Source organism: Takifugu rubripes, chromosome 13 (assembly GCF_901000725.2).
Source record: "Takifugu rubripes chromosome 13, fTakRub1.2, whole genome shotgun sequence".
Taxonomy (NCBI): Eukaryota; Metazoa; Chordata; class Actinopteri; order Tetraodontiformes; family Tetraodontidae; genus Takifugu; species Takifugu rubripes.
The window spans coordinates 11,187,761-11,215,386 of NC_042297.1; the positions used below are offsets into that span (position 1 = coordinate 11,187,761).

The 27,626-nt window shown below is 47.7% G+C and overlaps 1 protein-coding gene across 4 annotated transcripts; it reads left to right on the forward strand.

Moving 5' to 3' along the window:
- The first annotated feature begins 300 nt into the window (after window positions 1-300).
- Window positions 301-26,893, forward strand: LOC105417249 (golgin subfamily B member 1-like). 4 transcript variants are annotated; one of them, XM_029846293.1, is made up of 30 exons: window positions 301-453; window positions 1,812-1,871; window positions 2,586-2,738; window positions 3,406-3,543; window positions 3,627-3,740; window positions 4,016-4,168; window positions 4,269-4,448; window positions 4,529-4,651; window positions 4,912-5,025; window positions 5,358-5,661; window positions 6,007-6,122; window positions 6,205-6,322; window positions 6,401-6,492; window positions 6,598-6,748; window positions 8,805-8,956; window positions 9,654-9,777; window positions 10,738-10,871; window positions 11,021-11,068; window positions 11,342-11,451; window positions 12,052-12,220; window positions 12,297-12,401; window positions 12,490-23,637; window positions 24,257-24,370; window positions 24,444-24,590; window positions 24,818-24,940; window positions 25,071-25,168; window positions 25,260-25,352; window positions 25,614-25,716; window positions 25,792-25,984; window positions 26,387-26,893. In XM_029846293.1, exons 2-29 carry the CDS (start codon window positions 1,827-1,829, stop codon window positions 25,948-25,950), a joined length of 14,628 nt encoding a protein of 4,875 aa, XP_029702153.1. In that variant the 5' UTR covers window positions 301-453; window positions 1,812-1,826; the 3' UTR covers window positions 25,951-25,984; window positions 26,387-26,893. The 4 variants fall into 4 exon arrangements, with proteins under 4 accessions (XP_029702153.1, XP_011608073.2, XP_029702154.1 ...); XM_011609771.2 differs by having other exon boundaries at window positions 9,654-9,744; XM_029846294.1 differs by having other exon boundaries at window positions 8,850-8,956.
- The last annotated feature ends 733 nt before the right edge of the window (window positions 26,894-27,626 follow it).

The following is a 27,626-nucleotide window of genomic DNA, read 5'->3' on the forward strand; positions in this document are numbered from 1 at the left end:
GTGAGTGCGTGCAGGTGTGCGTGAGAGAGATGACAAATTGAATGGACCACTGCAGTAAGACTAGCGGGTTGCTCTAAGTACCCAAAACGGAACTAATTATGTGCGTAAATCTTGGAGTATTTGTTACTCTTTGGGGTAACACTACGTCTCTGTTCTCAGAGAAAAACATTCATTAGGCCGATTAGAGGACACCTTTATAAAATATAGTAATATGCCTTAATTTAGAATGTTAAGGTAAATAATGTAAAATCTGGCGATAAGACTAAAGTACCTTGAAGAGCAACTTCCGGGTTTATGGTAACAAGGCTGCGCATGCGCACGGTCTGTTGACAAATGTGAATGATGCGTAACTCTGCGTATCTATGCGATTTAGAAGTGGAATAAGATGTAAATTCCGAGGATTCTTCGCAGTTGCAGATAGCGAAGTCGGCACTTCATGAAGTTTTGAATCCGGTAATCACTTAAAACTAATTGTGCTATGTCTGTAAATCTGGTTATGGAGATGTAGTTGGCTGCTAAGCTACATTAGCATCTAGCTGCAAGGCTCTCAAGACGCTAGTTTGTTTAATATCAATTTTAGACTCAGTTGCTGCACAATTCCGTTGCAGTCCGACATCACAACGACCATCGTGAGATGATTTGTTCCAATTTTGCTGTTAAAATTAACCGTGTACTGCCCGAGATGCAAACTAATGTCATTAACTTGGCTAATGTATAATACTTCATTTACCCATTATAACCATTAGGAACTAGGCTTGTATGTCACAGGATATTTTCTCCAGCTTTGTCAACTGCCGATTGCTTTCTACGTGCATGTTCCGAAGACAGTTTAAGAACTAGTCCTCTAGGTGACAGGTTCCAACTTTATTGTTGCCTCCTGTCTGCAGATCTTCTATTATACTGATTTGGTCCTCGACAGAAATTGAGTGCCGGTATGAACAGGTTGCATAAAACTCTACAGGCGCTGGTTTTAGCTGCAGATGATACCTGGTGTGTAAGATGGAACCTGTTTGACCTGACCGTCCCTGCGTCACATGGGTTGATTCTGCTGCTGGTTGAATGAGCTGGATCTGCTGGGCCTCAAAATGAGGGCCATTCGGTGTTAGCAGACCAGCCCCTGACAGCATTTATTCTGTCGCTCTCTTTTCTCATGGTCTGTGTCCTCCTGCTCTTCCTGGATGCCTGGTTTTATTTGAATTTAGTCATTGTCACTCATTTGAATACAATATGAGTGCTGCTCCTAGTAGCTTCAGACTTCAGCTTAAACATCGACAGCCTGTCGATTAGTGGTTGGAATTCCATTATGAGCCAAGCCTCATGACTTTCAAACGTCATCAGATTGCTGATATGTGGTATATTTGTGGCAGGGCACTTGTAGCAATACAAATAATTCCATACTGGGCATTTTACTGGAACCAGCACTGGTTTGTTCTTGTAGTATGAACAACATTCCTGTTTGGTTTTACTTTATTTATGTGATTTAGTCATGAAGTCACAAACAAACTCTGTATATTTTAATAATCTATATATTTACTTTATAGACAAAAGTATCTGTTCTCTTCCACTCTACGTTTTGTATGATTACACTTTGGGTTTTTGAGCCTAAAGTTAAAAGATTAACTTGAGCATCTTTTCATCCACAAAAGCTCATTTAAAAGTTCAGACTTGAGACATTTACGACAGAAATGAGTCAAATGAATGATGAATTTCTTTATATTCCAGACAAGCCAACTAACACAACATCATTGAGTGTGACATTGAAATTCTGAAGTGTGTGCGTGTGCGTGCGTGCGTGTGTGTGTGTGTTACAGGTCTCAGGTGAAACCATGCTGAAATGGTTTTCCGGGGAGGAGGCAGAGTCTGGCTCTGTAGTAAGTACTGATGTTTCAGTCTTCTTATGGACTCTCATTGTAATCAGGGTCAGGTGACAGATGCCGGGGGGGTCCAGAGGTCAGCAGAAACCAGAATTGCTCCATCACAGCCCACCCAAATTCAGTTCTTGTCTCGGATCAGCCTAAAAAGTGGAAAAGGGGGTCTTTGAGAACACTAAAAAACTTCATTTTCTGTAACAGGTGTTTCATGTCCACAATAAATTCAAAATGCAGAATTATGTGTGATGAGTGGATTGGCAATTGTTTCTGATGACCCCTGTGGAGGCATGGGAGTGTCCAGGAGACATAGCTGTGGAGTTTTAGGAGGGTTCCGTTAGGAGAGTAGAGTAGAGCTAGAGATGTAAGAGATGACGATGTTGGGGTACTCTTCTGGAGTAAAGAGGAAGGAGAGGATCAGGAGTCCACCAGAGGGACAGCGCATGTTAGATGTTCGGAGGTACAGCCACAGAGACCAGACAGAGATGGTTTGGACTCATCCAGGGAAGGGCCAGTGAATAGGTTGGTAGAGGGATGATGAGGTTGGAACAGCCAGGCAGATCCCTAGAGGAACACCTAAGACTGGATATACGGAGAGGACATGAAGTTAGTTGGTTGATGCCTGATAGGTTGAAGCTCACCAGGGTGGGCAGGACTATCTTCAGGCCTCAGGTGTGTTGAAGAGTGTTTTAATCTAACAAGGCCAACCCTCCTCAGGGTCCAGGCTCGTCTCCGGCTGCCGCCCCTGGAGAGACAGCAGTGGAGGAAATGGCTGAACGGCTCACCCACACTGAGCGCCTGGTCGCTCAGCTGAAGGAGATGATCCGGGAGAAGGATGCAGCGCTTTGCTCCAAAGATGACCAGCTGAAGGTGAGGTGACATGATGGATGAGGATCCAACAGTATTAATTTTAGCCTAACCCCTTCCTTGAAATGAACCATCACGTGGTTAGTAAGTGCTTTGAAAAACTTCCTCTTGCTGATGACCAAACAGTTGTGCTTACATGACACTGTTCTAAAATACTTAAATACAATTGTGTCGGAGCTACTCCCGCTGACCACCCAGGACAGACAGGAGTTAACTATTAAACTGTCAAGTCAAAGTCTAAAACACAGCCATAAAGACAGGAATGTGGGGGTGCCACAATTTCTTGTGCGCTTCAGAAGCTGTTGAAGCAAATATTGACGTTGTCACGCTAGCACATGCCATATGTTGGGTTGACTATTACTAGTTAACAAGGTCTTCAGAAGTTAGCGTGGTAACGGAAATATCTGTAATTAACTCCTCAGTTCAGACATGTTGGTGTTCCAGACTAAGGCTGCAGCCGTAGGGCCCTCAGCTCCGTCTCTGAAATTACCTTTTCCATAAATATGCAAAATTTGGCAGCCGCCTCAGAAGCGGAAGGTCGATTACAGCCGTAAAATCTGTCACAGCTGACAGTTCTCATCAGTTGTGCTCTACATTTTACAGGAGCCTCAAATTCTTCCTGTACTCAAACATTTCACCTGAGAACGAGCGTGATTTTGTGTCCCTGCAGGCAGAGAAGGAAGCATCCGAGGCCAAACTGTCAAAACTGCGGCTTCAGAATAAAGCCAAGGTAACGTCCCTCACCATTCAGCTGGAGGAGCTGAGGAGACAGCAGGGAGGTCCGGACACGCCCACACGCAGCAAGAAGGTACACGTCACTTCGATGCGCTACTGACTATTTTACTTTGGGGCACAAAAGCACCATAGTTATTAGATATATGCTACTTATAGGGGTCATCTGAAGGAGCAGACCAGGCCAGTCGGGGTAAGATTGTCCTGCTGAAGAAGAAGGTTGAGGAACTGGAGCAGCAGCTAGCTCAGCGAGTGGAGGAACTGGACAACAAGGTGAATGTTGTGGCGATACCACAAAAACAGGCTGCTTGAGAATGACCCGGACATTAATTGTTAGAGATTATCCCCAGAAAAGATGCATTCTATTCTATGGTCCTTTAGCAGAACACTTCAATATAACCGATGTTTTCAAGCAGGGGTCTTTCTACCTTATATATCCAATAATGTGGCGTTCATTTCATCTTTAATGCAGGAGGCTTTAAAAAAAAAACCAACTATTTTGCTCAGACACGTAGAATCTGTTTGTCTTTCTGACAATTTTACCACAGAGGAAGGAGGTAGAGTCACAGCGGCTGCGAGGCGAAGAAATGGATGCTATGCTGATAGAGAGAGACAGGAAGCTGACTGAAAAAGAGGCTTACATTGTCCACCTGCAAACAGCGCTGTCAGGAGATCAGAGCTTCACGCCTGCACCTGCACAGGTCTCAGTGTGGACTCAACACCTGCAGCATTACAGAGAAGATGATGTCAATCAAGAGTCAACATCTTTTGTTTTACTGAGTCCTTGTGCTTTCCCCACAGACCTCAGAGGCCAGCGGGGCGGTGCAGGAGTTGCAGCTGCTGGTTCAGAGTCTGACCCGGAAGGTGGGGGAATCGGAGGAGCGTTACAGTCTGCTGCAGGAGCAGTCGGAGAGCCTGAAGGAGCTCCTGGTCACAGAGAAGGAGCAGTACACACGGAAGGAGATCATGTACAAAGAGAACGTGGGTTTAAGTGCTCAGTTGAGCCTTTTTGCTGTTGTCTGTTATTTTCCTGACCTGTGATCTTGTTCGGGTGTGTGTAGATCCAGACGTTCAAAGACATCATTATTCAGAAGGATAACCAGCTGATGGAGGTCAGCCAGATGCACGAACAAGAACTCTTCAAATTAGCTGCTAAGTCTGATGCCAGTGCAGATCTGGAGCAGGTAGTGACCTTTGCCTAATGATCCTGTTCTTCCCGAAAGAAATTTAAGAGATATAAATGAGAAAATCTAAAATACCGATTAGAAGAGTAAAGAAATTATGTTAGTACTTGTTTACACAATCTTCTTTAAACAGTGTGGCAGTAAAATGTTGTACAGTTGTATGAAGCACAAATATTGTCTGATTTAGAATTATAAACCATGCTTAGCCTTGAATGTTCAAGTGTTGATTGTCTGTCATACCTTCATCACCTCCTCTTCAGCTTCTGAAGGCCCTGAAGCAGAAGCTCCACGAGAAGGAGGAGGTGCTGCTGGGAAAAACGCAAGTCATCAATGTTCTGCAGGGGGAGGTGGATGGCAGGGACCAGCAGATAAAGGTCAGCATTACTGAACACAAATGCCGCTTTCCTCGGGTTGGTGTGTTGTGATGGTCTCCAAAACCTGCAGGTATGTTATGGACTTTTAGAAGAGGATTTGGAATCACAGCTATTCATCCTAAGGGGAGCTGCTGTAATCCAAACGCTGTTCACTATACAAAATGGGCAGAAAGGAAACAGAAGTATTGAATGTGTTTTTACTGTCCTCTGCTGGTCCACAATGTTAGTTCTCAGTGATTGATGAGTCCATCAAACCAGTCCTTTCATCAGTTCAGGAATAAGGTGGTGTTCTCGCATTAAGCCTGAGTGGGTTTTGTCATGTCTCACCACAGGATCTAATGGAACGTCTGCGCCGGCTACAAGTGGAACGCGAGAGCCTGGAGGCCAAGATGGAGGCAGAGAAGCATGTGATGCGTGCGCAGCTACGCGACATGATGGAGAAGCAGCGTGCTGAGATTCAGCGTCTGAGCGAGCAGCATCAGGCCCAGCTGGCCCAGACGCAGCAGGAGCTCCTGGGGCAGATGGAGGAGCTGAGGAGGGCGACTGTGGCTGCACCGTCCACCAGCCGAGAGGCCTCGGGAAGCGAAAGGGCTCCCGTGGATGCAGCTTCTGTCCAGAGAATAGCTGAGCTGGAAGGTCAGTGTTTACCAGTCTCACTGTTCTCAAGGAACTTCAGATCTTCAGCTTTGCTTTTAACTTTCTTACCTTATGCGTGTGAAACATGGTGAATGGAGCTGCAGCCACACAACTGCGTCACACAACTGTTTAAAAACCTGTTGAAAGACATTGTTTGTTATCAGTGTTTTCCTCATTCCTTTGTGCTCACGAGGCTGACAGAAGGTCTGGATCTGCTGCAGTGTCCAGCGATGCTCCGCTCATGAGCAAAGCAACACCTGATGGCTGTACATGTTGCGCCCACTAATAAAAAATAAATAAATCTCACCATTGATTTCAGAATTTCTTCCCATTTTTTGTCCGTAGCACAAGCAAAGCAGAAAACAGAAGACGCCAGCAGGTCAGAGGCCAAATTCCTGAAAATGAAGGCCTGGTCGAAGTCCAGAATCAGACAGTTGGAGGAGGAGTTAAAGAAAATCCAGGTTGATTAATAACAGCCGTTATTAATTGTGTCAACGTAAAAGCATAAAACCATTCAGTCCTAACTCACCGTCACTTTCCCAGGCGGGCGATGCCCACCTGGACCTAATTTCTCTGCAGAGTCGTATCACAGCGCTGGAGGAGGAGAGAGAAGAAAACCTTTGCAAACTGGAGCAATACGACGAGCTCCAAGCAAAGAACGGTAAATGACGACCCCGACTAGAACGCAGCACGTTTGCATTTCTCCCCTTCATCTCGCCCTCCTGTGGTGTTCTGACAGAAATGCTGCAGGCTAAGTTGGCGGCATACGAGGAGCAGCAGCGGACACTTCAGGCAGACCTGGAGCAGTTCACCAAGAGGGCTGCATCTCAGGTCCGGGCCCTCAGGTTTCAGTCCACAAAAACAAGTCGGACGCACTGTAAATGCATGAATGGACTCATCTTAGTGCGTAACTCGGGTTCTCCTGTCTGCTGACAGGCCAGCGAGTCGGGCAGTGCCGACGACGCTCAGAGTCAGGTGTTGGAGTGGCAGGAGATGGTCGCCGAGGCCGCCACCGCCAGAGAGCGAGCCAAGGAGGAGAAGGCCGCCATGGCCTTGCGCATCAGCCACATGGAGGAGGAGAGAGAGGGTAAGACTGCTGCTGGGCGGAGTCATAGCATCAACAGAGGCGGAGTCTATAGATGAAAGGGAAAACCACACGGACCGGGTGTGTCCTACTGTCGCCTGATGCTCAACTAACACTGCTTAAAATACACAAATCTGTTATTTAATGTTGTTTATTGAATTCCTATATCTTTAAACACATCCGGAATCCTACTACAGATGTTTTAAAAGTATTGTAAACAGGAAGCGCAACTACCACAAGTAGCCGTAACTGCTGGTAGAGCAGCTGCAACACTCACTACCACCAGCCTTTAGCGTCAGCGTGCACGAGTGTATGGTGACTGACTGTCAGCTGCTGTCTGACTGAACGTTACTGTCTGTCTCTTCATTTTTTCCCCTCACCATTAACGGGGAGCGTTTGCTCCACGTTGCCTCCCATCTCACGGACCTTCGCCCTCCCCTCACTCCGCCCCCTCCAGCCCCTGCTCCAGGGATGGGAGCAGCCAATCAGAACAGTTTCCCATCAGTTTTGTGCACGCAGGCTCCTCCGTCCCTGCGTTGCAGCCTGATTAGGCTGTACTTCCTGCAGCTCCCTGCTGGTTTAACTGGGTGAGCTGCCGGCAGTACAGCAGCCGGCTGCACGTGTAGAATCTTTTGGTTTTCTCCTCCATCTCCTGAGTTCCTTGTAAGCTTGTCTTCCAAATCATTCTGTCCTTCTGTCTGTTCCCCCCATCCTTCTGTTATCAATCTTTTAATTTATCATTGTCAACATAGTCGTTTCTGATTTGTGGTTGGAGGGTTTGTGTTGCACTAACCGTAGCGACTGTAATGTTTTTCATAAAAGAATAATTCTCCTCAAAGTCATTTAAAATGAGGCTAACACCTTCAGACTGTGCTGTCGCAGACTGGATTGAGCATAAGTAGTTGGCTCTCTGGATATCTGCTTAATTTATTAGAACAATCTGCAAATCTGATGTTTGAAAATTTCAATTAATTACTAACTTAACACGTTAAATAAGGAAAATCAAACACGCATTTCAGCTACATGGCTAAACAGACAATCAGAGTAAAAATGCTGCTTCAGCCTGAACGCTGCAGTCTTGAGGTGAGCAGCACATCTGCATCTCAGAGATGAGCAGTAACACGTTTAATCACTGAAGCTGCTGTTGTGGAACAGTCTGGAGGACTACCTGCGACCTGGCTTGTTTGCCTGACTCTTGCCTGTTGATATTTGGGATTTCTCCTGTGTCTAAACCTTTTGCGAGCTCTTCTGCTGCATGTTCTAATGTGTTCCTCACTGTTGCAGTTGTGTTGGCACAGAAATGGAGGCAGTTTCAGTTTTGTTTCCAGTTGATTAGAATCGCAGCACAAGATTCAAGCTGCCTCTGCTGCTGCTGCTGGCCCACTGAGCTCACTCTGAACACAGCTTCATCTTCTTAACTCCTCCTCTTCCTCTGCTCCACCTTTGCTTTGAGCTGCCGCTCCAGCTTTAAATCAGCTTGTTGTCACAAAACAGATGGGAACATCCTATATTTTTCCATTTGGTGTCACCTGCTTGCATCTTTCCTGCTAAATGAAAGAAAAGCCTGATCCACTGAGGGAAGCCCCTCAGATCTTGTCCCGTGCTCCCCTCTGCTGCAGAACAAACGAATCTTTAAATTCGAGGTTCTTCTACGCCCCCACAGGCACTTTTATTTGCTTTTGCCAGTGTTTGAATGCTTTTCTTTACCCTGCAGTTCAGCTGTGCATGGCTCTGAACACAGTGTCGCTCCTGACGTGCTCCTCTGCTGTCTTCTGCAGACATAAAAGTGCAAACATGTCCAGATTTCACAGAATTCTTCAGTCTCCACCTTTCTCCATCATCGCTCTATTCTGGATGAGACATTTCCTGTGTTGCAGCGTGTGTGTATAGTGTGTAAAGTGCCTCACCTCCCTCTTCATCATGCCATGTCCCACCCCTCTGCGCCCGCTCAGTCCCGTCTCCTTTCACTCCGCCTTCACTCTGTCCTGCTGGTCCCTGCGTTCCATTCATCGATACATCTCTCAATCAAACCTACATCCCCCTTTTCCCTGTGGCACAAAACTGATTGAGGATGACTGGTTCTTTCCTGGCTGCTCCGATTCAGCACTGGAAACTCGACAGCAGGAGTTGGAGGAGGAGCTTGCTCAAGCGAGGGGGCTCGGCCAGCACAGGGCCAAGAAGCCGGCAGCTCCGTCCCAACGAAGCCTACAGGTGGGTGGTCCCCAGTACAGGCACGTACATGTGGTCTACCTGTAGATGGTAAAGCTCATGAAGTATTGTGGATCTGCCTTAAATGTCGGCCATCATTTCAGTGACCTTCAGAACAATTAGTAAATAGATTTGTAGATTTTTCTTTTTAAGCCATTTTCTTTGTAATGGGTTGTTTTTGTTGCCATTGTTGAATATCAGCTCTTTTGTTAGACATCTGTTGTAAATTATGAGGCACGAAGCACAATAAGGCAGTCTGTAACTAAACCTCCCATTACAGGAGAGGGACACCAAGTCATACAATAAAACAATGGAAGAGACAAAATTTCAAAGTGCCAATTAGAGGACGTCAGGAAATATCAATGACATAATAAAAACTTGGTGTTGGCTATAATTCTCTTGTTTATATGCTATAACTGATAGGACTAGTTCTCGACTGGGATCTTGTGAGATCATAATTGATGTGCCAATAGGTTGATGTTTCCTTGTGGCTCTTGCCAATGAGACAGATCCCCAAAACTGGAATTGAACTCAATAAGTTCTCCCTGTTCTACTGTTTCCTCTGTGGGGTTATCGGAGTAAGCAGAGTCCAGTCTCTCAGGATGCCTTTATCTCTTTAAAGCAATAGTTTTCTTTTCCGTGTTGAAAGCTTAAATTGAGCTTTTTGTCCACGCTAAACCTCCGTCTGTGTGACCTCCAGGAGGACTTTGAGTTTGACGGGCAGTCTCAGTTCCAGGACCCTCGGAGCACCTCTGAGAGCACCACCCCGATGGAGGGAGAGAACATGGGAGGTTGGTGGCCTGAGCACAGTACTCCTGACACAGGTGTGACACCCTCTAGACGGTTCAAGCCGGCATGCACGCTGTCATCTCCACATTCAGGAAATTTATTTTCCCCATAACAGACGTGTTAAGTTGTGGCTGTTGATCTGTTGTTGTAATGTTTAATCTAACCCGGCGTGTCCGTGTCACTTCTGAGTGGTCCGCGTTGGGCCTTTCTCCAACCTGGGAAATCAGCCAGGTTAACAATATTGCCTGCTAAAATAACTGAAGACCAGAGTTCCATCCTTCATTGACATGCTTTTCCACCAGTTTTCAGTATTTTCTTTGGACATGTGCATGCTGGTTGAAGCTGGCTAGTGTTTGTTGGGGTTATGCCTCAGAATATTTTTGTCATCATGTAAATGTGTGAGCAATCTGTGGTAAGTTCATTTATTTTATTTCCGCTCTTGGCATGCTCTATTCTTTCCTTTTCCTTTTATTGCGCCTTCTTTGTCTTCAGCCTTTGGTTGTAGCGAAACCCGAAAATACGCTAGATGATTGTCTTGACAAAGTAGTTCTGTAAAGCTTAATTCTTCAAAGCGAACCTGCCAGTGTGCTTTTTAAGAGTGGGTGTAGAGTCTTCACTTCCTTCATATTCACAGCCCTTGCACTGCTGCTAGTTAATGTTGAATACGTGAAAACGGTATTTAAATAGCTCCTTGTAGCTTCCTTCCACTGACTCTGTGCGGATGAATGTGCGCAGAACAGGAAATCCATAAAAGTCCCTTTGATTCTGATGGGGACTCCTGCTCTGCATCTTCTGCTTTCTTCTCAAACCTTTGCTGTTTATTCTGACAACTAATAGGAGATAGAATCGATTCCCACGTGGGCTTTTTACTGCAAAACATCTGTGCAGGAAATCCCCGTTAATAGTGACTGATTAGAAGTTTGATGTGTTCATAAAAGATCCTGAGAAAGTCGGAGCTGTCTCTCTAATGCCTCTTTGTCTCACGGGGAGCCCAGATGGTTTGAGGTCTGTTGTGGAGGAGCTGGAGCTCGAAAGGAATCAACTGCAGGAGCAGATTCTAAGCCTGGAGGAGCGCTGCCAAGACCTGGAGGACCGCTTGCAGCTTCAGGCTCGTGTTGAGACTTTACAGGTAACCTTCCAGGGCTTGTCCGGGGCAGCTTTCATGCAATCTTCCCCCTCAGTCTGGAAATATAACAAACTTACTGATGCGTATGATGAGCGACTTGCATGTTTCCCCTCCCGAGGAGAAGGATGTTGTAACAAAGCCTTCTAACACAGGTGACGTTTGATGTAGATGAAGATGAGCAGCCGTTTTGGGTCTCTCAGGTGTGTTGGGTCTGTGTGTGTGTTTGTGTGCGCTGGAGAGCACAGTCTCTGGCGGTGCCGGCTAACAGAGTGGTGTGCATGTTAATACTCACTGGTCGTGTAGACAAACGGTCCTTGTCAGGATGGTGACGGAGTTTCTGATGTTCTGACGGTGATTTCGACAACAGCACTGATAAATCCCATCTGTCTGTCTCTGTCTGTGGGCAGGTTGTCGTTGTCTTGTTGTTTAAGAGTCTAATCCCTGCACATTGGTCTGTTTCTCTGCAATGACAGAATGAGTTAGAGAAACTGCAGAGCCAACTTGCCAGCGTTCGACATCAGCAGAGCAGAGACGCAGAGAAACATCAGCTGCTGGTGACCAGCCTCAATGAGCAGCTCCAAGGGTACCTTCATCCCTCCGTCCTTTTCTATTGCTTCTCCCTTACGGGGGTCACAGTGGGGCTGGAGCCAATCCCAGATGCCTTTGGGCAAGAGGCCGTTATCCATCATTTCTCTCATCTCATACACCTGATGATTTATTTATGCTCCATCTAAAAAACACTTTTGAGCTTTTAATAGTCCTGTCAGGTTAGTTTTAGATAGTTTACTTAGTTTTTACTTCCTGATTTTTAAATTTGTAGCACATTTCCGAAGTGTATACTCAAATATATGATAAATTATAGATGGTGCTTGCTTCTCCCAATTTCCATTATTCATGTTTTTTTATTGTCTTTTTATCACTTGAGAATTTTGATCAAATTTTCATGTCAAGTAGCAGGAAAATGCTTTTAAACTCTGTCACGATCCCAGTCAGATGTCGCCCGATCCCTCGTGTTTATGCAATCCAACAGAAAAAGAACACAAATTACATTGTCATTAAACAACTGGAGGCATCTGCCTGTTCCTCCCACACACAGATGGTTGTTGCCTTTTAAAGTAACTGCCTTTCATTTCTCATTATGTAGAAGTCGTAATTAAACTCGCTGTTTAATTGGTTCCTTCAGGCTGAGTGACATGCAGGAGTCGCTGGAAAGTTCCCTCGTGGAGAAGGAAAACACGTTGGCCAAAACATCTGAGAAACTGGAGCTAGTCAGCAGCCTCCGAGAGTCTCTGAGCCTAAAAGAAACCCAGTTCAAAGAGGTGTCGGACAAGCTCCTTCAGACTGAGCAATCTGTAAGTGTGCTGTTTTTTTTGTGAGTTCCATGTCAACATTTACTAATACTTTGTTGTTTTGTTTTTTTCTGTCCAGCTTGAGAACATCTCTCAGAAATGCAGCGGCTCAGAAAAACAATGTGGCGAGTTAAAATCAGAAGTAGCCGACCTCACGCAGAAGCTGAGTCTGCTGAAGGAGAAGGTGCGTTCCTGTCATCACAGGTCAAAACAAAACTTGCTGTCTCATCACAGTCAATTCACCAGCATTGTATTTCATCTTCCTTTCTCAGACACAGAAGCAGGAAGTCACCATAGACACACTGCAAACAGAAGTGGATCAGACAAACGAGGAGCTGGACAAACTAAACACTGCCTACTTGGAAGAGCGAGCCCAGCTCATTCATGACCTTCAAAGCTGTGAGAGGGAGATAGACAGTCTTAAAGATGTCCTGCTGGAAAAGGACAAAGAGATATCTGTTCTTTCTGGGAACATCTCAGAATATACAGAGCAGCTCATCGCACTAAAACAAGACCTTAAAATGAAAGAGGACAACCTGATTCAAGTAGAAAATGCTCTGAGTAAGGCTGAACGGGAGGTCAGTATCCTGAGGGAGTCGCAGAACTCGGACCAGCGGACCCTGGAAAGCAAGATCACTGAGTTGATGGAGAACCTGAAGGACACTGAGATGGAGCTGCTGAAGGCCAGAGACCTCAGAGACTCAAAAACAGCTGAAGTTGAAACATTGGTGAAGCAAGCTGACGACGACAAGAAGGCTATCCAGGAGCTTCGGGGGGAGATTCAGAAACAGCTGCAGAGTCATTGTCATCATCTCTCTGAATGTGAAATGCACATCGCGTCCCTGAAGGAACAGCTGATGTCATCTGCCCAGAAGCTCCAGGAGGCTTTAGAGCTCCAGCAGCAGTTCAGTAATAAAGAACAGTCATTTGAGAAAGAGCTCAAATCTTCTAAAGATGAGCAAAACAGACTTTGTTCCCAGGTGGAAAAATACAGAAATGAAATGCATGTGGTGTCCCAGCAGTTAGAGGAGCAAACACGCACTGAAGACATCATTAGAGGGGAAATGAAAGAGAAAGAGCAAATCATAGCATCACTGGAAATCCAGTTGAAAGAAGCTGGGGCCCAGGTGGAGGAGGAGAGGCAGAGATTCGAGGATGCATTAAAAACAAGGGATTCAGAAAGGGAGAAGATGAGCAGCGACCTTCAAAGCAAATCTGAAAACATTTCCAACCTCCAAAACCTTTTAAACAGCTTGAAAAACGAGAAAAAGCAGCTGCAAGAAAACCTGGAGGCTCTGACTGGGGAGTTTGAGATGCAGAAACAGAATGTCCATCAGCTGAAGGAGCAGGTCACATCTGCCCTTGACTCTAATGCTTCCTATCAGAATCAGGTACAGCAGCTTTCAGCAGAGGCAGCAAGACTCCAACAGGAGTTAAGTGATAGTCAAATCACAATTTCAGAACTTAGATGTGAAAAAGAATCTTTGCGAGACGAAGTTTCTGTGTTGGAAAGACAGGTTTCACAAAACAGCACCGTCATCGAAGCGCTGCAGAAGGACAAAGAGGAGCTGACTCTTCAGAATAGTGAGCTGAGCAGAGTCATGGAGCAAAGCTCGCACTCCAGTTCGGAAATCCTGCTGGAAAAAACAAATGAATGCAATCGGCTGCAGCGCTCCCTCAGGGAGGAGGGGGAGAAGGTGGCACAGCTACAGGGGCGCGTGCAGAGCTTGACTTCCAAGGTGGATCAGCTGCAGAGTGACGTGGCGGGAAAAGACGGGACTCTCGGAAACCTCCAAATGACAATGGAAGCCCAGCAGAAACGGCTAATGCAGCTTCAGGAAGAGGAAAGCAGCCTGAAGAGTCAGCTCAGGGAGAAGGAGGAAGTTTGGAAAGAGAACCAGTGTTTGAAGAGTGAAGCTAGTAATCACAAAATCACTGTTTGCAGTCTGCAAGCAGAAGCCGAGTCGCTTCGAGAGCAACACTCACAGGTGTGCCAGCAGATAAAAAACGGAGAAGAGACGTTAAGAAATGTCAAACACCAGTGCCAAAAACACAAAGAGGAGCTGAATGTCACAAACGAGACCATCAAGAGTTTGACTGAACAGATCGGCGTCCTGGAGGGAAATGCCAGAGAGCTGGAATCTGATGCTGAGCTGAGACGGGGGGAGGTGGTGAAACTGCAGAGCCACATTCAGGCAGCGACGGAGGAAAACCACCAGCTCCGCGCTGCCTGTGAATCGAAAGAAAAGGAGCTTGCTCATCATTCACAGGTTCTCTTGGACCTTAATGGACAGCTGGAGAAAGCTCTTGAGCAGAACAGCAGCTTCAGTGCTACAGTGAACATCCTGACAGAAAATAATCAGAGATTACAGGAGGAGTTGGCACAGAAGGAGAAGGCGGTTTCTGAGCTGAATGCTGACAAAAGCTCACTTCAAGAACTTCTTTCTGGGCTTGAAAAGAAGATCTCAGAGGACAGGCAAGCAATTGATAGGTTGTTGAAGGAAAAGGAGGAGCTTGCAACCGCAGCAGACGGATTCAAAAAGGTTCTTCAGGAGAGTGAACAGTCGAACTCTGCGGGTTTGTTACAGAAAACAAACGAATGTGAAGCTCTCTCAAAAGTCTTGAAGGAAAAAGAAGGATGGCTCCAGAATCTGAGGGAAGAAGCCGATGGCTTGAAAAAACAGGTCGCTGAACTCACAGAGATGTTTACTCAGAAGGAACAAACAGCGTTGGAGCAGCGGTCTCAGCTGGAAGATAAGCAAAATGAGCTTTTGCAACTTCATGATGCCATCCGGGTGCTTCAGGAACAGGAGTCTGTCCTCAGGTCAGGGATTATGGAGAAAGATGCTCTGATTCAGCAGGGAGCAGAGGAGCGGCAGGTTTATCAGAGGGAAATTAGCCGAGAGAAAAGTGTCGTGTCTCAGCTGCAGGCTGAGTTGGAGACTGTGAGGGGAGACTGTGCTGAGGCAAAACTGCAGCTACAACAAAGAGAGGAAGAGTTTCAGATGAGCAGAGACGAACTGAATAAACAAACCCAGTCTGTGGTTTTGCTCAGCAGTCAGCTGGGCGAGGCCAACGAAAGAGCACGAGAGATGGAGGTCAGAGTTCAGAAACTGGCAGATGAACACCGTCTGCTAACACGAGAGCTGGAGCAGAGGAACGCAGAGGCGACGGATTTAACTGATGACGCTCAGGCTCTGAAGGAGCAGAGTGCAGCATTCAAATCGGAGCTACAGAAAACTGTGACAGCGCTGGCCAGGTCACAGGAGGAAGTGACACGCCTGAAAACGGAATGTTCGGGCCTGGAGAGGCTGCAGGGGATCCTGCAAGAGAAAGATGAAGCCCTGCGACAAAAGGATACTTTGGTCCAGCAGCTTAATGACTCCATGGCTGAGCTGGACAAGATGCTGAAGCAGAAGACTGATGACGCTGTTGGTCAAAGTGCAAAAATATCCGACCTCGAGGATTCTGTCTGCAGGCTCAGAGATCAAGTAGACAGTTCGGGTTTAGAAGTGTCCACTCTGCAACACAGTCTGAAGCAGAAAGAAGAGTTGAGCCTCGAATGGCAAAGTCAGTCTGCTGCTGCCGATCAAACACTCGGGACAAATCTACAGGCCAAGGAGGTCGAGTGCAGCAGCCTGAAAGAAAAAGTTTTCCACCTGGAAGAGTCCGTCGAAAAGCTCAATAACACCCTCCAAGCCCAGACATCGGAAGTGGAAGATCTAAAACGGGTTCTGGGGCAGAAGGATGTGGCCCTCTCGGACCAATTTAAATGCCTTCAGGACGTTCAGAGAAGAGCAGATGAGGCGTTGCTCTTCAAAACTCAGTTCACGGAAAGCGCAGAGTTGGTGTCGCAGCTGCAGAGTCAACTTCACTCGCTTTCCACAGACTCTGAACACCTTAAGAAGTCTGCAGAAGAAACACAAAGTGCCTTCAACAACCTAAGAGAGAAATACGCAGCCAACTTAGAGGAGCTGCAAGATGCTAGACGACAGCTATCCCAAAGGATGGATGAGGTGTCCGGCCTCCAGAAGCTGCTGGATGACTCAGCTAGGCAACGCGAAAGGGCAAGCAGCACCACAGAAACACTGAGGAGTGAGCTCTCTGCAGTCTGTCAGAAACTGGAGGAAGCAGAAGACCTGAACGCAAAGCTTTCAAAGGAAAAGGATGAAGCTTTGGTCTCTCACCAAGCAAATGTCTCCCTGCTGACTGTTGAAATAGAAAAGCTCAAATCCCAGTATCTTCAGGTTGCTACACAGTTGAATGTTCTGACAGAGAACCTGGAGCAGAGAGAAATGGCTCTTCATGCTATCAATAGTCAGTACAGCTTGCAGAACAAAAACACATCTCAGCTGGTTTCAGAGATGCAGAAGCTTGAGGAAGTAAATCAGAGGTTAAAAGAGGAGATCGCTTTATCCAAAGAAGAGAACCGGAAGCTTCTAACTGCCGTCAGCTGTGAAAATGCACATTTGAAAGAGGAATTTAGCAAATCCCTGGCAGAGAAGAAAGAGCTGGAGAATAGATGCCATCAAATGCGGCTTCAAATGGAGGAAGAGTGCAGCAGCTTGAAAGAAATGATGGAGAGAGTGACGTCAGAGAGAGATGGCATCCAAACCAAGGTTAGTGTCCAAGATCAAGAGCTTTGTCAGTTAAAAGAAAATCTTCAAAAGGTAGAGCAAGTTCTGCAGGACTCTGAGAGAGAGTGGCTGTTTGTTCTGGACAGAGAGAAACAGGAAAAGAATCTACTTGTAGAACAATTGAAAAGTGTTGAAAATGAAATGAAATCCAAAGACATTAAAGTTGATGCTTTGAAGCAAGACTTGGATGGTTTGCAGGAGAAACTGGCTCTGGCGTCTTCGGCGATCAGGCAGGGTTCAGATCAGCTGAGTGCCAAAGAGCTGGAGGCCTCGGTGTCCAGGGTTCAGCTAGAGAAGGTGTTGGCGTCCGTGCAGGAGAAGGAGTTTGAAAACAGTCGTTTAAAAGAGGCTCTAAATGCTGCACAACACCAGTTACACACTCTTCTACAGAAGAGAGGTTTTTCCATTTGTGCACCAGGTGAGAGGTCACCTGCTTTAAGTGACGAACAGGTGTCTCTACAGAACATGATTACACGGTTAGAAGCAAGCCATCAGGGTGAAGTCGATACTCTGAATAGTGACTTAAATCAAACTGTTGCGCACTTAAAAAGAACAGAACAAATGCTCCACGAAGGAGAGCGATGTAGCGATGAGAAAGATCACCAGACTGCTCTTCTGCAAACAAAGGTTGAACAGCTCCAAAGTCAGCTCAGTGCCGAGGTAGAGAGGGCAAAGGATGCTGCTGTCACACTCTCGTGTTTAAACTCTGAACTGCGAGAAAAAGGCGACCAAATCGGTCGTATGAACATTCAGATCAGCCAGCAGCTGCTGCTTCTGGCTGATCTGAGCCAGCAGCTGCTGGACAAGGACGCCTCCATCGCTCAGGTTATGGAATCCGCAGCAAACGAAAGAATAAAAACCCGAGAAGAAAACAGCGCTGTGGTTGGGCAGCTGCAAAGCTTGGAGCAGGAGCACGCAACGTCTGCAAAGAGGTTCGAGGAGATTTCGCAGCAGTTGCACGAGCAGCTTTCACGTCTTCAGGCTGAACTCGAGGCGGCAACGTCTCAAAAATCTGACTTGATTCAGGAAAAAGACGCACTGACAAGTCAACTGGTCACGGCGACTAAAGAAAAAGACGCGACCAAGAGGAAGCTTCAGGCCGCTCTCCTGGTCAGGAAGGAGCTGCTGAGAAAAGTCGAACAATACGAGGCCCAAACGGAGGAGAATGCCGAGGTTTTACGTCTGCAGGAGCAGCTGAAGGAAGCAGCAGATCAAGCTCGAGCCGCTGCTGAGCGCCACGAACAGCACATTTCTGATCTCAGAAAAGGAAATCTAGAGACCGAGGGACAGATAACAGAACAGAAAGCACAAAGCGAACGGCTCCAGTCAGAAAAACAATTATTGGAATCCACCTTAAATGAGAAAGAACAGCGTTTATCACAGACTTTGCAAACACTGACGGAGAAAAGCTTCCTGCTGGAGCAGCTGCAGGCCGGCGCCGCTGAGAAAGACGCAGCTGCCGAACAGGAAAGGAAAGACTGGATGCAGAAATTAGAGCAGCTTCAAAAAGAAATCCAGAACGCGTCCTCCACCGCTTCTGCTGCGGTGGAGGAGGCGGAAAAAGAGCTCGCTCAGGTGACGCATGAAAAGACAAAGCTGGAGAAAAAGGTTCATGCTGCTCTGTTAGCGCGCAAAGAGACCACGAAGAAAGCTCACGAACGTGAGAAGAAACTGACGCAGGAGTTGACGGAGCTGAAAGAAGAATACCAGGCCCTCCTAGAACAGCAGCGTCAGCAGACAAATGACCTGAATGCTCTTCAGTTCAACTTTGAGAAGAAGGTTAAGGAAGTGGAGGAACTCAATAAAACATCTTTATCCGATCAGGATGAGCTGGCTTCGTTGAAACAACTCATGCAGGAGAGAGATAAAAGTCTTCAAGACTTAAAGAAAACTATGGGTGAGAGAGAGATTCAGTCTCAGTCGCTGCCAAATTTGCAAATGGAACTCGAAAACTTGAAGTCTCAAATTGGAAAGATGTACGAGGAGCTGGCGAGTAAAGATGAAGCTCTGACAGTCGGAGAACAAGGAGCCGAAGCGTTGAAATCAAAACTTCTCACTGCAGAGAAGCACTTGGAGGAAGCTCAGGCTGAAATTAAGGAGAAAACGGATCAGGCGGAGGAACGTCGGGACGCGCTCAAAGCCTTCGAGCTGAGGGTGCAGCAGGAGAAACACGTTTTAATAAGTGAAAAAGACGCTTTGGAGTCTCGGCTGAACCTCCTCGAGTCTGCGCTGCAGCACCATACGGAGACAGCTGCAGCGCTGGAGGAGGCCCGACTGCAGTGTGCTGAAAAACAAAGAAGTTTGGATGTGTTGAAACGGGAACAAGCTGAGGCCACGGCATTAATCAGTGAGCTGAAGGATGAAATAAGCTCAGCGAACAAGAAACTGGCAGAGTTTGCCAAAGACAAGACGTGTGCGGTTTGTAAAACTCGGCGAGATGACCAGGACGGGCCGTGTTTCTCCTGCCAGCGACACGAAAACTTACAGATCAAACTCAAGGAAAGAGAAGAAGCCTTTTTGATGTCGAAGGCCCAACTTTCAGAGAAGGAGGAGCTCATCGCTGCGCTGGAGCTGCAGCTCCAGCAGCAGATCGGAGCGCACGAAGCGTCGATGGAGCGGGTGAAAACCGAGGCTGCGGAGCTCCAGAGATCACAGCACAACGGCACAGTAAACGATCAAGACAATCAAAGCAAAATTGCCGCTTTAACTAGGAAGCTCCAAGCAGCGTTACTTTCCAGAAAAGAACTAATAAAAGAGAATTCGGCACTGAAGCAGGATATAAAAAGGCAGGCAGATAAAGAGCGAGCCAAAGAACTGGAGTTCTCATCTCTAGAAGCTGCTCTGGAGGAGATAAAACGGCAAAATATGGAGCTGGAAAGCTCTGCGTCTTCTGCGAGCAGAGACAAGGACAGGCTCAGAGGTGAGGTCGATCAGCTTCTCAGTGATAATCACAGTCTGTCGGCAGCCTGTGACAGCTTAAAACTCACCATAGAGAACATCACCCAGCAAAAAGAAGCCTTTTCCTGTCAGCTTGAATCTCTCAAAGACTCCCAGACTGACGAGCTGTCAAAGTGGAAATCAAAACACGCTGAACTGAAACAGGAGTACGAGTCCCTTCTTCAGTCCTATGAAAACATCAGCAGCGAAATGGAAAAGATGAGGCAAGTTTTGGAGGCTACCAAGAGAGACCGACAGGAAGCCATCAAGAAGGCCCATCATCTAGAGGCTGAGAGGGACGTGCTGGAGAAGCAGGTGGCGAAACTGGAGGAAGAACAGGAAGGAATCAAAGAGAAGATGCGCAAGTTTTCAAAGGAAAAGCTGTGTAAGGTCGAAGAGTTGGAGGAGGAGAACCGGAATACTAGAAGAGAGCTGACGGAGCTGACAGAAAACCACAGAACTGAGGTGTCTGAGCTGACCGACAGAAACCGGCAGCTCGAGGCAGAGATCTGCAAACTCAAAGCGTCTTCAGAGGAACTTGATGAGAAACTCTCCGAGTTACATTCCGAAAACAAGGAAATGGCAGCAAAGCTTGAAGAAGCTACCTACACTTTGGAGAAAGCCAGCACGGAATCAAAAACATACACGAGCAGCGTGCAGCTCAAACTGGACGAGGCACTCGGCCTGAGTAATTCACTGACGGCACAGATGGAGACCCAGACATCAGAACTTGGTGCGCAGATGGAAGTCAACAACTCGCTACAGAAAGAGAAGCAAAGCCTTTGCCAGCAACTTGAGAAGATGCAAAATGATCACGAATTGCAGCTGGGAAAGAAGGACGTCGTCATCCAAGAGCTCAGAGACGTCATCAGCGGGCACAGCCAAGAGACCGTCAGCCTGAATGAGAAGGTGAGAATCTTGGAGGACGACAAGTCTCTCCTGCAGGAGGAGCTGGAAAATGTCCAGGAGATTTCAGACAAAGTCAAAAATGAAAACGAATATTTGGAAACCGTCGCCCTTAGAAACTCTGAGAAGATCGATGAGCTAACAGAGTCCATCGCTCTTCTGCAAGCTCAAAAGATGGAGTTGAGCTCTCAACTGGCAGCAACTAAAGACATGAACAACCAAGTTCGCCAAGAGAAAGAAGAAGAGCAGCTCAGGTTAGTGCGAGAGTTCGAGGGGAAGCTCAAGACGGTCCAGAGAGGCAACGACGGTTCCAAAAACGTGAACAAAGAGTTGCAAGAGCTACTCAAGGAAAAGCATCAGGAGATCAATCAGCTGCAGCAGAACTGCATCAGATACCAGGAAGTGATTTTAGAACTGGAGAGCTCTTCAAAGAGCTCTCAGGCAGTTGCAGAAGAGCTGAAAAGGGAACTGAAGAAGAGCTCAGAAGAACTGTCGGCTTTACAGCAGAAATGTGGCCGAGCTGAAGCTGAGCTGTCTGTGCAGAGGGATCTCCTCCAACAGGCCAAAGAAAAACTCCTCAGTGTCGAGTCCGAAAGGGACCAGATGGCTTCACACGTCTCCCAATCAAGCAGGAGGCCTGACAACCAGGTCCTGCAGGAGACCCAGCCGGTGCAGAAGACAGACTCTCACGTTCACAAAGAGTTTGTGTTCCAGCAGCAGATCGAGGAGCTGATCCTCTCTAAGGATGGAGAAAGTAAAAAAGTTGATGAGCTGAAGCGTCAGTTGGACTCTAAGGATGGAGAAATGAATGCTCTAAAACGAGCCATGAAGACGAATGAAGCCAAGCTGTCTGCTTTGTCCTCCAGCCCCGGAGGAGCAGAGGCCTCCAGCCTCTGGAACCACCTTTACCAAAAGGCTTTGAACGAGAAGGACAACCAGCTCCTCGAACAGGGTTTTGTGATCAAACGGTTCCTCGAAGACATGAGAGTGAAAGACAAGGAGATGAACGACCTGCGAGTGACTCATTTAAAACTAGAGAGGACCATCAACGAGTACTCCGTCGCTGCTGCGGCACAACAGAGGCAGCTGTTCGTCCTGAGCGCCGACAACGCCGAACTGTCTGAGAGCGCCGAGCTCATGGCCGCGCAGGTCAAGGACCTCAGCGATCATGTTGAGAGACTCGAAGAAGATAAAAACGTTCAAAACCGGCAGCTGTCTGACGGAGAAGATGCGGTTTCTCGAATGCAGCTGAAGCTGCAGCACACGGAGAAGATAAATGCGGACGCCGAAGCTCAGCTGCTCCTGTTACGATCTCAGAACGACAGGCTGCAAGCTGACTCGGAGAGACTAGAGGGGATCACGGTGCACCTGAAGACGCTCCTCCAGAGCAAGGACGCTGAAATCGCCTCCTTACTGTCCTGCAGAGATGGACAGATGTCAGGATACATCCAACAGCTCCAGGCTAATCATCGCTCCCAGGCAGCAGCGTATGAGGACAGGCTAGCGTCACTGGGCCACCGGAGGGAAGCGGCTGTGAAGGAGCTGAGGAGGCTGGAAGCCAAGCTCAGACATTTACAAGTTCAGGTGGACCGCTCGTCCCAGGAAAGAGAGCAGACGGCGGTCAAGATGGAGTCGTTCAAGGAGTCAGTGGCATCTTTACAGAGCGAACGGGAGCGACTGATTTCACAACAAAGAACTCTCGCAACCACGGGGGGAAAGGACGGCGCCGCGAGTGGGGAGCGCCTGGTCTCCAAAGGCATGAAGCAGGAAATCCGGAAGCTGTTGAACCAAATGGATGATCTCAATTCTGAGAACGCAATGCTCAGGGCACAGCTGGTTCGCTACAGAGAAGATCTGAATCAAGTTCTGTCCCTGAAGGACAACCAGCTGAAGGTGCTGCTCCAAAAGCAGCAGGACGTGATCCGGAACCTGGAACACCAGAAAGCTGCTGCTGAGAAACGGCACAGAGAGACTCGGCTGGAGATCCAACGCAGAGACGAGGAGAGCGGCGCCCTGGCAGCTGAAATTTCCCAGCTCAAAGACCGCGTGGCGACACAGGAAGCGGAGATTCTAACTCTAAGAAATCAGAGAAGCGCAACAAACGAAGGCAGAGTCATCGCTGATCTGCAAGACGCCGTGGCAGTGAAAGCAGCCGAGTGCAGCCACCTGCAGCAGAACCTTCTCTCACAGAGAACCCTGACGGACGGGCTTCAGGAGCAGATCCAGCTGCTGGAGAAAGAGAAAAAGCAAATGTCGGCTGAAGCCAAGGACAAAGGCAAGAGTCAGATAGACGCATTTGGGCGCGAAGTGGAGGGGATGAGACGTGAGCGGGAGACGGCCGAACAAAGGGCGGCGGAACTGGCAAAAGATCAGCTCCAGCTCCAGCAGAAGCTGTCGGAATCTGACACCCGGAGCAGGAACACGAGGCTCCAAAACGAGTCCCTGTGCAAAGCGATGGCGGCTCTGCAGGACGACCGAGATCAGCTCATTGAGGACTTCAAGACGCTGAGGAACAGATACGACGAAGAGCTCCGAGAAACTCGAGCCGCGTTGAACAAGGTTGAGCGTAGCCTGCAGGACGCCTCCTCTGACCTCGCCATGCTGGCCAAGCAGAGGGACGTGCTGCTCCTCAAAATAAACGCCCTAGAAAGCAAAGACTCCCACGCCGAGCTGAACAAGTTACTGGATCAACTGTCCAAGGCCTTGTCAGAGAAAGAAAGAGATCTGACCCAGGCCGTCCTGGAGAACTCCGCCCACAGCAGGCAGCTGGCAGCCTTCTCCAGGTCCATGGGCAGCCTCCAGGACGAGCGCGACAGGCTAATGGAGGAGTTGAGCAAGGCTAAAAGAGCTGTCGACACCAGGCAGGGCTCAAACGTTGAGACCTCCACCGGTGTGAAACGGTGCGAAGGAATCGGTGTCAATGGCGTCCAGAGCGAGGCGGTAAGTGGAGCCAGCCGGCGATTGGAGTGTTGTTTGGCTGCTTGTTCTGCATCTCTGCTCCAGTTCTGCTCAGGCATGCGGGGCCACTTTCTTTGTTTGACATTGCTTTGATTGCATGGGATCGTGCAGTTTTGGGCTCCTTGAGATGATGTTCGCCAACTTGTTGCTGCCCAAAAATGAAGCCAAAATAGCTTTGCAGTTAAAATGACTTATTTGTTGCATTATTGTGAGGGTGATATGAACACGGTGGGTTTGTACTGGTCAGAGCTGCTAGCATGGAGCTAATGAAGGAGGGTTAATAGCTGTACTGCAGCCAGCCACCAGGGGCCAATTATGAGGTTTTGGCTTCAGTTTTGGCTCGTGTCCTATCGACTGTTAGAGGCCTACACGGGTCCCAAACCAGCTCCGCTTTAGCAGCGCTAACTTGTTGAACTGCAGTGCAAAGTGACTCAGGATCTGTTGCTCCAGGTGGTATAAATAGAGACCCGATCGGGTCAAGCTGGACTGGTGAAGACCTCTAATGGGAATGCTACCGGTGTCATGTTGTTTCTGGTTAAGTCCTTTTTCTGGAAAGCTGTTGTAAAAACCAGTTAGTGACGTTTCTCGTCTTCATTTTCAGAAGACGAGGCTACACACGAAAGAATCGGTCCAGACGCTACAGAAGAGCCAAAGTCTGGGAGCGTCCGACAGAGACGTTTCAGACGTGGAGGTGAAGGACACTGGGACGGCCCAGGTCAGCTGGAAACCTGCAACACGTGGTGCAAGAAAAGCACATTTCTGATGCACTTGTTTTCGTCACATGACAGGAACAGCTGGTTGCAGGAGGTGGGAGTGGGTCCGAGGAGCTGGTGGGTCGGCTGCAGGCAGAGAGGGTCCAGCTCCACTCCAACCTGCAGCGCTGCATGTATGAGATCCAGCAGCGGGACCAGTACTTCCAGCAGCTCAACCAGAAGGTAAGAAAGCAGCTGAACCAGGATCAGCCCCAAAAACACGTTCAGCTTCAGTCCAAACACAAGAAGAGATTAGATTTCCTGTTGGAGAGAAATCATTTATCCTGCCAGAGTCAAAGTCTTGGCTGTAAGACAGATTTCCTTCAGAGGTTTAACACCTTTTTAATCAGGTTAAAGTAAGTCTTGGGTCGGTCTGCATGTCGAGTGTGTAAATAGAATGTGTTTCACAGCTGCAGCAGGCGGCAGAGGAGAAAGCCGCGGTTACATCTCAGCTGAGGGTGGTTTCTCAGACTCTGAGGGACACACAGACCCGCTGCCAGTGGCTGGAAGGTCAGGTCCAAGGTCACAGCCAGGTAGATCACCCCCCCTCCCCAATCGGGATTCTTATAAACCTTCTGCTGGTCCTCTCTTTGCTGCTGGTCTAAAGTGGAGAATGATGCCTTGTTTAAGGTGTAACTGGAGTTTCTGTCTTGTTGCCACCAGGGGGCAGCATATGCTGAGGTGGCACCTGGAGCCCCCCAGGAGAGAAGCAACACCCCCGTGGGTGAGGAAAGAGCAGAAGCCAATCAGCTCAGAGAGAGGTGAAGAAGAGGTCTAATTAATAAGTTAATTTACCGTCTGATCTTATGGTGATAGTAATGTGTGTGTGTGTGTGTGTCTGTGTGTTTTCAGGCTGCTGGAGGTTGAGCAGAGTCTGGCTGATGAGCGTGTCAGGAGAGAGTCGGCAGAAGAAGCTCTGCGTCTGTCTGAGGATCGAGTGAAAAGGTGATTAATTGGCCGTTAATGAGGTCATGCTGACCAATCAGAACCCAAGAAAGTTCTGATTCCGATTACCATCAAACCACCTGCACAGTTGGTACCAGCGGGTAAATAATAGTAATGGTCTTAGTGGAAGTTTCACCTCCTGTGTCGCCTTTCGCCATAGCAACAGCAACTGTAATATATTTAAGCTGGTCTTTGCTCATTCGTTGTCGGGGAGGATTTGTAGTAGCTGTAGTTTTATAGGTCAAATGTGTTTGGTTTCAGTTTGTCCAGAGACGCCCAGAGAGATGTCAGCATCGACATGGACACGGAGGAGGAGTGGGGGGCTGCCAGCCTGGACCCCAGCCAGCCGCTGATGGCCCAGAAGGTACTGCGTCCGTCTGTCCATCCGTCCCTCCATCACCGTAAGCATCACCTGACTGTTTCCTGTTTCTGTCCGCAGGTGACAGGCGGAGTGTTGGCGTGCAGGCGGTGGCTCAGAGGGCGGAGCTTGTATTTCTCCAGGCTGCTGACGAGCCGCGCCCGTTCTCGATATTTCTTCCTGTTCTATCTGTTCTTCTTACACGTGCTGGTCTTCATGTGCCTCTCCAGCGCCCTCTAGCGGACGCCCATCGCTGCATGTTCTGATAAACACGGTAGGTGTTCCCGTCAACAGTGCCGGAAACAGAAACGTCGTCATGATTTCACTCCACACCTCTGAACTCTGCTCCAGCAACGGAAGAGAAGAACCCAAAAAGCTAAAGTTTCCAGAATTTCCAGAACTTTCCTTCTGGATCTATATTCAGACCTGGACCTCTAGACTGATCCAATCAAGTCATTTTTACAGTTTTGACCCTAATCCTGGTTTATCTCGGGTTATTGTTTCATCTGTATTGGATTATGTGGTTTAAGCCGTCAGGATTTTTGGGAAAAGAAATAAAAGTTTAGCTGTTCAGTCGACGTTTCACCTGTGGACCCAAACATCCCAGAGGGTCTTTAGAGTCCATTTTCACAAGCTCAAATTAATTATTTCCGCGCTTCGTTTCTTGGTACCGAAGAGAGAAGCCATATGCCGTCTGTGGGACGACTGCTGGGAAGATCAGGGGCAGGGACGCACTTCCTGTTCCTGTTCCTGTCGCTGCGCCACCGTCATTCACACCACTGACATTCAAACCTATGCACTGGAACCCCCAACACGTCTTCTCTGACAGAAGCTCCGCCCCTTTACTGGAACGCCAAAGGGGTGTGTGTGTTTGTGTGAGTGTGTGTGTGTGTGTGTGTGTGTGTGTGTTGAAACTGGAGGATCTAATCAAACACTGTAATAACGGGTGTCAGGTATTGATTGTATATTTATAATGTAAATATACGTTTGTGCATTAAAGAGCAACAGATGCGAGAAGGTTTCAGGAAAAAGGACGAGTGTAAAGTATGAAAATGTTTGCAGATTAAGGTGTTACTGATTGAGAAGAGATTCTATTTATGACAGGAAGCTGCTGACCCATCTTTTCTTTACTGGTGCAATAATCTGTCAGATTTTCACACACGAATAAAGATGTTCGACCGTTTGCCCGACTGCTTTGGATCAAATCTTTGGAGGTTTTTATTTTCCAAACGTCAGGTTGGAACATTGAAAGATGTTTGAGTTTAAGTTTAAAATGGAAGATGAGGATTTGGACTGCCTCTAACACCTGAAGTGTTTGTACACAGCGCCTGCTGTAAGTCCAACACAGAATACACACACACATCCTTGTACTTCTATCTTTGTGAGGACTTTCAGAGAGCTCATCCATCCTCCAGCCCCTGACTCTCCCAAGTATCCTCCGAGCCTAACCTTCAAACCAAGTCATAACCTTAAAACACACCTTTGAAGTGAGAAGACCAGACAAAATGTCCTCACATTACTAGTAGAATACATAATACGGTGGTTCATATCTAGCAAGAACACAGGATTTATTTTTCTCTGAATCTATAAATTTGGTGAAGGACATCAAATTTGAGACAGTTTTCTTGTGTTTTATTCCAGTTGGGAAGATCAGGGTGTAAAACATGCAAATGTGGAGAAGCTGAAGCTCTCAGAGCTGTTGAGTGTAAATAAACTCATGAATGATTCACTGACGACGTTAAAGACACAAGTGTTCTATTTAAAAGACTTCAGCCAGCAGGTGGCAGCAGCGGGTCCGCAGAGAAGGAGGTTCCTGGTCCTCTGAGGGAACCTGTGGATGAAGGTATGGACTCTTTCTGCCTCTCATCTCAGAACTGTCCTCACATCTGTCCTCATTTTCAGCTGCTGGTACTTCT

Bases quoted from the DNA above. Each gene is read 5' to 3' on its own strand.
- LOC105417249 (XM_029846293.1), top strand. From the start codon at position 1,827: ATGCTGAAATGGTTTTCCGGGGAGGAGGCAGAGTCTGGCTCTGTA. The intron at 6,323-6,400 runs GTAAATGACGAC...GTGTTCTGACAG, and splicing joins CGAGCTCCAAGCAAAGAACG to AAATGCTGCAGGCTAAGTTG. The intron at 24,941-25,070 runs GTAGATCACCCC...TGTTGCCACCAG, and splicing joins AGGTCCAAGGTCACAGCCAG to GGGGCAGCATATGCTGAGGT.